This window comes from Echinococcus granulosus (genome assembly GCF_000524195.1).
Source record: "Echinococcus granulosus chromosome Unknown EG_S00020, whole genome shotgun sequence".
In the NCBI taxonomy this organism is placed as follows: Eukaryota; Metazoa; Platyhelminthes; class Cestoda; order Cyclophyllidea; family Taeniidae; genus Echinococcus; species Echinococcus granulosus.
Window position 1 is genome coordinate 777,960 of NW_020170400.1, and position 9,655 is coordinate 787,614.

At 39.5% G+C, this 9,655-nt stretch overlaps 1 protein-coding gene across 1 annotated transcript in view; it reads right to left on the reverse strand. All coding sequences in view use genetic code 11, as the record gives it.

The window, feature by feature from the left end:
* Positions 1-8,161, reverse strand: part of EGR_03726 (Leucine-rich repeat-containing protein 68) — a gene marked incomplete at both ends in the record, with an annotated part of 15,822 nt that extends 7,661 nt beyond the window's left edge. The window contains 6 exons of the mRNA XM_024492975.1: positions 1,829-1,948; positions 4,605-4,757; positions 5,505-5,602; positions 5,643-5,813; positions 7,778-7,882; positions 7,996-8,161. Coding sequence (XP_024352632.1) covers positions 1,829-1,948; positions 4,605-4,757; positions 5,505-5,602; positions 5,643-5,813; positions 7,778-7,882; positions 7,996-8,161 — 813 coding nt within the window. The remainder of the gene's footprint in view (positions 1-1,828; positions 1,949-4,604; positions 4,758-5,504; positions 5,603-5,642; positions 5,814-7,777; positions 7,883-7,995) is intronic.
* Positions 8,162-9,655: the final 1,494 nt, after the last annotated feature.

Genomic DNA, 9,655 nt, shown 5'->3' on the forward strand with positions numbered 1-9,655 from the left:
CCTGCTGCAGTATCTGGTCAGTAGATGTAGCCCGCAAGAATAGATGGATGGATGGATGGATGGATGGATATGGGATAGATCTGGATGAAGTGGACAGACGGATGGTGTTCCGGGTGAGTGAATAAACAAGAACTAAATAGATCTAGAATAAACAGGTGAATACGAAACGAGTAGATCAGTAACCGCCTAGTTCCACTTAAATTGATGACCGATTGCCGAAAGAATGGATGTAAGGATCAGCTGATCCGAGAGGAGTGAAGTTGTAGACCTAGAAATGAGGGATGCATGGAAGATACCTGTTACTGTAGGATGCGATTTCGAAGAAAATTATTAGTCCAGGTCCTAACGTACGACTTGTTTCATAAATGCAGGTGTACCAATATCGCCTCAATGCATGCAGGCGCACAATGCAGCACCTGGTGTTCAAATTACACAGCAAATTACAACACTGAAGAAACATGAACCGAAATAAATTACACTTGCGTGAAACATGTCGTCATTTTTCCAGTTTTTAGATGGCCTCCGAGCTTCTCCACCTTAAATACATAGAATTCTTATTTGTCCAGCAGCGATTATGCAAAAAAATTGCGTTTAAAGATGTTTTGAGAAAATGAAACTGACATTCACCGACAAACGCCTTATCCTCTGTAATAATTTTTGGTGCTTTTTATCCCAATTAGGGCAAAATACATAATACAGATAGATAAATAAATAGGCCTTATCTACCAAAACCTTCTAAATACTTTCTGAGCCAGTGAAATAAGCGCATTTTATAAGAGCATCATAAATTTGGAAATTCAAACTTCAAGAGCACCATTCAAAGTTTCAATTAGGTTCGAAAATTCATACAAAGATGGAAAATAGATAATGTCTTCTATTTAATTAATCCTGGTGTGGTTGAAATGTGAATAAGAGACTAAATTCAGACCTAAATTGCTAAGGCATTTGTTGACATTCCTAGGATTAGAAGATGGAATGTCACTTGAGCAAAGCATAAATTCAGATTGTGTACAGCACTGCTCCACTCTTAGATCTGTTCAAGATGAACAGCAAAAAACTTCTTTGGTGGATTAGGAGATTAATACACAGAAACAGGATGAGACGAAACTTCTAGTCCTAACTACCCCATCTTCATTTCCATATGTGAAAAAAGGAGCAAATAAAGAACCAAATGGCACAATCACAAGTATATGTTGATGGACAGGAGACCTGATGTAAACCTTTTGTAACAATCACATAATGCACTTCCTTATTGTTTTAATTGGTTCGATCACTCGTTTCATCGCCACTGCTCATGAATATTTACATAAAGCACACGAAAATTGATATCCCATACATTTTGACATAAATAGAATGCTTTTAAACGACCTCCCAGAAAATCGAAATACAATTTGATATTTCTGATAATTTCTAGCCCCAACAAAAATATGGGGATCATTTTTTAATTAGAAAAGAATTTCTGCCCAATTGAAATAGGAAATAGAATACTTTATAATAATGTTTTTAACTAGTGAGCAACATTACTCCATTTTCTGTACATTTGTTAATGCTAAAATTTGATAAATTTTGCACAATTTGCATCGAAACTACTTAATCTCGGTATTTCTTAATCATATCAGTAATTGAATGAGTTTATACTGTTTTAAAAGCATTTTGATCAAAGGGCGTACAGGAAAGAGTAATATCGTGAAAGGAGATAGAATACATCAGCCTAATGCTTCTTAACTAGACCAGGCGGTGATTTTGGTGATTCTTCTGTGCGTTTACTCCAAACGGCAGGACGTAAGGTAAGAGACAACAAAAATAAAGAAAAGAACAGACAACTCACTTTGGAGATAAAATTAGCGATGTGTTCAAAGCCCCCTTCAGTGATGCCCCTGTTTCGTGCAAGACAGAGTTCACTGCATGGCACGTAGTAATCCAACGCCTCAAGGAGGCAGGACAAGGACTGTAATACAACAGGCAGAATTTACCAATGAGCTTTCAAGATGTCAGAAGACTCAAAATCTTGAAGACATTGGTTTCTGATTAAGTCCAGAGCTGAAACGCACACACACAGCGAAACCGGTTGATAAAGTGGATCGCAGAATTTTCGAAATGTGATTAAATGACGTAATAATTGAAGCAGTTGGACCCAACTCAAGGAATCTGCAGCCTCCATGTATCAGGACTGTTCAGTCCAAGTGTTCCACTAATCTCTCAATCCTTCTATAAAAAGTCTATGAAAAAGTTGTATCTACACTTAAGAGTCAGGTAGAAAAAGTCAATCATTACAACTGGTTGGGGGTTACCTACTGTAAATGGTAAACATAAAAGTTCATCTGCTTTATGCCAAAATCAAATAATCACGGAAAGATTATTTGAATGAGTTTTTTACATTGCTTGAAGTAATCCGAATTCCTTGATGCTTTCCCAATGGAAGGTAAGCTTGCAGCAAATTCCATGTGCATAGAAAGTTTTGTCCCTACAAGCAAACGATCCAACCCCAGGTAGCCCGTTTTCATTTCACCTCCATTTCCCGTGATTATTTGATTATCTAATGCCACGGTGAAAATTATTACGACGGAAGACATCTCAGGAGTATGGAGGGTGTAGATGAAGCAGTGCCCCTCCTTTCATTCTATCCTAGAGTCAAAAGCTTCATACAGTAAGTTTTGGACGTTTTTCACTGGTTCACTAATCTTGGCTGTTTATCGTGGACGCCTTCCAGTCCTTCTGAGTAGTATCAGATAAACAATTCCCAGCGGTAATTACCCTTTGAACTTCGGCACAAAAAGTAAGCATAGATTTGTGGGAGTGAAACTACGCCTTAAAAGTGCACGGCAAATGATAAGATAGACGTTTTGAGATAAAAAAGATATGTTCTTTCGCTTGACGTGACAATATACTCAATCATTCATCAAACACTCCAGATAGAATCTTTTTATAATGTACAAGAAGTGGAGACTAGGTGTTTCTTTAGAATCTACAAACTTATATAAGACCCATTTACTTAGCAATTTCCATAACTTTCCGCTCCCAGTTGATGTGGGTTAAAACAGATTGTTTTATCATCCCTCAAATTAAACACAGGTAAAATTTGCTCTAGGCAAACTAATCGACAATAACTTTTTCTCATGATGTCATTCTTCATCCACGTTAAAACTAAATGGTTCTCTCTTCTTAGCTTGCTCCATCTACCTTTGAGTGGTTCATCACCCGAGTCAAAATACTTATTAAAACATTTGATTTTTGAGCAGCACGTTGTTCCACTACCGCATACCGCGCCTTCTTTAAAGGTTTGGCAACAAGTTGTAGGAGTAACTAGCTCCTACGGCTTTGTAAGCCAATGAAACTCGGTACGTAGAGCAGCAGACAAGTTCAAATCACATCCACCAGGTTCAACTGACATTTTATTATAAAAGTTGAAAAATAACAGAGCACAATAACGAGTACCATACCGAGAGACTGACGGATAACTCCACCTTATAATGCATCCATACAAGCCATTAAATGAATTTTAGAAGTGCCTATAAGTTACAACGAGTCATTGTATCGAGGTGTCTAAAACCGCACGAAACTTTCTGGTCACGTGGTAATAAGAAGTAATTTTTTAAAACAGTCTCCAAGCCCTTCCCTACACACCGACAGTCAAGCTGCATTCAGTGTGAGGGACTCTATTACAGTCACAAAAGTCATTCAAGCGTTGCGCCAGTAGGAGTGTTGACGAATTCACAGCGGAAAAATAAAAATAATCCCAGTCTTGCTGACTGGGTGACTACATCGAAATGGCACAGAATTAAGGCATCTTTCGTGGATTGTTGAATGTTAGACCCCACGGAAGAGCTATTAAAACTGCGCTGGATTTTGTATTACAATTAATAATGGCCGAAACAAGTGAAACTGGATCCTGACGAAATGTTTTTTACCAGTGAGAGGATTTAATACGTTTGCTACCGATGTCACACATATGACGTGTTCTTTGTCGTATCACAAGCAAACTGGCTGGGTTCAAAACAAACGAATGAATGTATGATACTCCTAGTCCGAGGAAAATTGCATTTTTAGGCTTTAAATATAAGAATAGAATATTCTAACTTCGGCGATCGAACGCGAGAAACAGCTTCTTGGGACTAGATCTCTTCAATTCAATTTGTCAACATATTAAAACCATTTAAATCTACAAGATGCAAAAGGCTTTTTCCCATGATGGAAAACTGTCGCACGATTATCACCATCGAACAACTATTACGGAGAGCTGCGATGCAGAACGGCATGATTCCGTGGTCCAATAATAAAGCTCCTTGAAGTGTACAATTAGTACCGGCGAGGTGAGATATAACCGAGATCGTTTACTCTTTGTGAAAAGTACCATTACGTTCACTGATGCTTCGGGGAAGGCTTGTATACAGATGATTTGCCAAAAGAAAAGCATCTACCGTGGATAGCCGAATTCACAGAGACTCAACAGAAGGACTGGCTTTGTACCAAGACGAGGAAAAGAGCAAAAAAATATACGCTAATAAGCTTAGCTCGAGATTTGTGTTCCTTACAACGAATTCAAGGGGCGACACAGAAAGTTAGTGGTAGTATCAATGAGTAAGATTATATACTCATTCTCTCACCTCATTGTTGAGACCAGTGTTCTCAAAGCTCAAATGATACGCCTGGCAGTACTTGAAAATACATTCCAGTGCTTCCAAATCCTTCTTAGCGAGTTGGGTGCCCTTGAGAATGATGGCGGGAATTTTGGTCTTTGCGAGGGGAGCGGACACTTTCTAGTAAAACACCAGTTGAGAGAGCAATAAGCACCGGGAACCGTACATCATAACTCAGCTCTAGTCACTACCTATTTGCCAGATTTTCAATACACCTCATTTCGGCAATTATCAAATGGATTTCATAATCCGGTCAATAAAGCAATCAAAAGAATAGCAACCTTCCTAACATTTACCCTTGATAAACAAATAACGGGAACTACCCATCATAACAGAACTGATGACTATTTAGACTAACCCTACAGTCAACCTGTCTACTACAACCTGAATCAAAAAGAATAAGAAATAATTGAATCAAGCAGGCCGGAAATCGGCGCCAATCTAAATATCTGCTCTTGATCAATAAGTGGTCTTGCATCACAACTTAGTCTTGCAATCTAGCTGCCTCTTGTTACCTTTACTGAAAAGAGTCGAGAATAGACGAGAGTGGTGACTTTCCAAATACCTAAATTTATTAATAAGTACCAGTAGCGGAACATCAGAACTTAACTGTGGCAACTATCTCACTTGCCTCCATAGCCGATTTTTATTTGTACATGAAATAGAACTAGGTGAACCAACTCATCTCGGGTACTTTCCGGCCAGTGCGGGCCAAAGAATAATTCAATAGGAATCTTAAAGGAGTTACCCTGGTGGTGTAAAGGAAACCCCAGTAAATTTTATTCAACAGAGCGAAGCATAACAACGATATAAATTCAGTCCCATGTCCGACAAAGTTTGATCACACCTAAAAGCCCACACACTCACCGAGAGCTGTTCGATGACGCAGGAGAGAGGGCGGAGATCTAACCGAAGACAGGCCTCCGCGTAGGCGTCCACGATGACGTGATTCGGGGTCTCGAGATCTAGATACGCGGAATTAGAGCAGATGCCTATCGAACTAACCAACACGCCAGGCCTCGTTGCCAGTGGGAAGGGTGGTAGCCAGCTGAGTCTCGTCTTCAGGAAATTGGACGCGCTTTCGGGGAGGAGCTGATGGTGGCAGTGATGCTGAAAGGACGGAATTTGTGAACCTGGTTACCGCTGTCTTCCCACCACCCTCAACCTCCGCCTTCTCTTCAGGGAAGGAAAAGGTGGAGGGCTTCTTCTCAGTCGGCATTCAATGGCATTCAGAGTGTCTACCAGGCGGGTGAATAAAACGAGTCAAATTAGGCTTGCATCACACATACAAACTAGTGTAAGTGAGGAGATTTCACAATTACTATCACAGCACGCAAATGAGTAGAACAGATTCAAGTAATCAAAACTACTGCGTACTAGCATACTGGTGCCACGGATGCAAAGAGATTCATTAAGACAAAAAGCAGATGGACCCAAGGCTTTTATTTAGGCATCAATTCGAAACCTAGTTAAACTGGTAGTGCGTTGGAAAAGGATAGGCAAGGAACAATTTATTCCAATTCAAAATTAGTTGGAATAAAAATGCAGGATAGATAATATCAACTTTTGATGATATTTTCAACCAAGCGCACCAACATTCGATTGACAGCAATGAAGTATGGAGCATAAAAGAGACCTTAAAATTCTCAGCAGTAGACTAGTGTAATACAAAGACCAAAAGGTGGTTATCATTTCCTAATATTATGTAAAATAGCCTTAAAAACAATTTGCCTCCCTATTATCAAGTGCAGATATCACAGAATTTACGAAAACAAAGAGGAATAGATACACCTCCAGCTGACCAGGAATTCTCAGTAGAGATGAACTTTGTAACATGACGAAAGACTTCGGAATTTTGACGATCAGGCAAGTATTTTTAGACAATCACACGGGGCAAATAACCAACGAATGTCTCACATACCCACCCTATTAAAATGCGTACCTTACACCTACTGGATTTGAATTTTGGGCTACGATGAGAACAGGAAAAGTTGGACTCTCAAGGTTAGTTAAAACTTTCCTAAAGGATTTATAACTTAGCCTATTTTGTTTCAGTTGTACTACTAACTAGTTATAGTGATCTTCTGAGTGGTAAAACGCCATATATGCTGTCCCTAGGTGATGGCATAATTCTTGTTCCAGGAATTATTCCGGAATGTAACACAATTTAGCGAAATTTAAACTGATTTCCAAGTTGCCTAACGTTTTGGTTCCTTGCTAATAGGATTTAACATCACAACCTCGTTATGAACTGATGGAGAAATATATTCCCATCTATGTTCGGATGTCACTTAGAAATCCCCCTTGCATAAAAAAATTGCATGTTTCTGTGGTATCATTACACCAATAGCAAGTGATGGTTTATCTACCATCCACTAGTACTCACCAATCAGTATGTGCGCAAGATTTTTTTAAATAAATGTCCTTACTTGAGGTATGCTCTATGCGGGTTTTAGAAACTTACGGAAGATAATTAGACAAGATGTGAATTTGGTTTCTGATGTAAGATTCCTTTGCCGCGGCGCCTCGATTCTTATCTGAAGTTATAACAAACGAAAGTACTGCGGAAGAACATACATTACCAACCCACAAATGAGCTGGAAGACTTTTAGAGTGACCCGAAGATCATGCTGCAGACTAAAGTACTCACGTGGTTTGATGCAGTCAGAAGAAATGCTCATATACTACACCATCGACTGGAATCCAATCAATCAACTGTAGTTCTACATTTCGCCTTTTTTTGAAAAATTCCTACCAATGAGTGGTTTTGGAGCTGAGGTCAGGACAGGTTAAAGCTACAGCAAGTGTTCTGATTGTCACTCGGTTTCTACAGGAGCGTACCACTAAGTGACAAAAGGAAGCCGAATATCATGATCTTAGATTGTGGTATAAATCGTTTTGAGAAAAAATACAGTAGACTTATATTCCAAATCAGTTATAAGCCATTTAAGACTTCATTTTGTTCCATCAGTGGTTAATGAGTAAAACCCGAAGTTGAGGATTTGCCAAATGTAGTGAGTGTCTGCATGCTCATTATATTCAGACGCCCATTAAAAGCAAACCTTAATTCACTATAACATAATGTAGTGGTTTGAATATAATGGTATGCAGGTGCTCAGACAAGTTGATGTGTTATTTACTGATCTCCATGTTATTAAGACCGTGACTGAAGCCTCGAGGACAGAAGATTCCAGGGTGTATAAACGCACCCTTCTGCGTCGCCAAACTCAATGTGGTCTGGTGTTCTAAAAAAGTGGAACAGGAGCAAACCTTACAGGCTGATTTTTTCATGAAAGCGGGGAGGCATGTGACTTCAATGTTAGCTGTCCATCTCGTAGGCTTCAGTAGATTGGGTTACGTCCTTTGGGTATCTGGCATTGAGGGATTTTGCTGCCCTGGTGCTGCTCGAGGTTCACCGATTTTTCGCGGTTAGCATAAATCATGTCAACTGTTGCTTGGAGGAAGGGTTTCCCAAAAGCAAGACCAGTTAAGTTGGCTTTACGGAGGCAAGGCTCGGTATCCATTCCTCTCCATCACCTTGGTGAATTGCATTACTGGAAACTCGTTATTCCAATATTCGCTAATTACCAACAACAAGGAGGGGATATATGGTTCCTTTAAAATTCCGACTACTTCAACCGAAAAAATGAATCAGTATTATGAGAAGTCAGGAATTTAACCACTTATTTATGCAATGCTCCATCGCTTTTGCGTATACCGCATTATCTAGTCCACCTACAAATTAGTTCACCTGTTAGCCTTAAGCAACTGGCCCCATAAATGATACTGGAGCTGAATTTAGACATGACCTAGCCCCCATAACGCCTCATTTATTTCTAAAGGGCTGGAAGGCTAGGAGCACAATTATCATGGAAGCATTGACGCAATGGAATAAGCACCAATAATTTGGCCTCAACTCCCTCTTAACAGCGGTGCATTGAAACCATCAATCAACCTAATCAAAAGGAAGGCGCAAAGGTGATGTGATGATTACGCGTCACATCAGCATACGAAAAACGTTCGCCGTGGAATCGCATGCTATTTTAATTGTGCTCCCCAAGCAAGTCGCTTCACTTCGCTCTAGAAGATGCAAGATTCCACCCCTTTGATGAAAACCGTTGCATAATTTGAATTCACTATGGTCATTGGATAGGGTTCGACGTTTAGTGAAGGGAAACGAGAATCAGAAAGGTACCTGGAATTGATGGAATGACATGTTATAGGGTACTGTATTTAAACTCATCCTTAAGCACAAACAGAGCTACTGGAACTGTCCCGACTAATTCACAGAAGGGGTTCCGCTAAGGCACTTACTTACAATGATTATAGTGTCTTTTTAAGACTAGGACCCTTTTATAAGTAATCTTATAACCTTTTCATTCTTTCTTTTCCCTAGAGAAAGTGAATTTCTTTATGTTATTCGCATTCCAAGGGAATATTTGCCTGGAATGAAAGTAAAATCTTTAGAAAATCACAAAAGAAGGGCTAAGAAGCCAATAGTAACTGATCGGCAACTATGAAATATAAGCAACTCAAAACCTGTACCTCACGTTCGTGAGAATGATTTCACTTTAGGATAATATTTCCGCACCCTCGGTTCCCTCTGGCTTTGCTCCTCATAACTTCATTTTGCGTGGCTTATCCAACCCTTTCACAGCATTAGCATAAGTCAAACGCAGACTAGGCAGTTAAGAAATAAAAGTGAAATGCAGGGGTGCTTGAGTCTAGATTGCTTACCTTCATAAATAAGAACAACTATAACGGTAAGAGAAGCTTTCAGTTGTTATTTTTCATGCAGACAAATGAATTCACTTGGTTACTTCACTACCCTACACGGGAATATAAAAGCACCCCAGACAGGCGAATGTGTGGCCAGGTGGTGCTAAAATGACAACGAAGCGAAAAGCGTAATTGAAGTCAGGCCTAGATTCTGGTTACCTATAAGGTGTAACACTATAAAAAAATCTTTTTAAAAAAGTTTTGGAATTTTGTTTTTGTGTGCGTGGGCTTGGATCCTG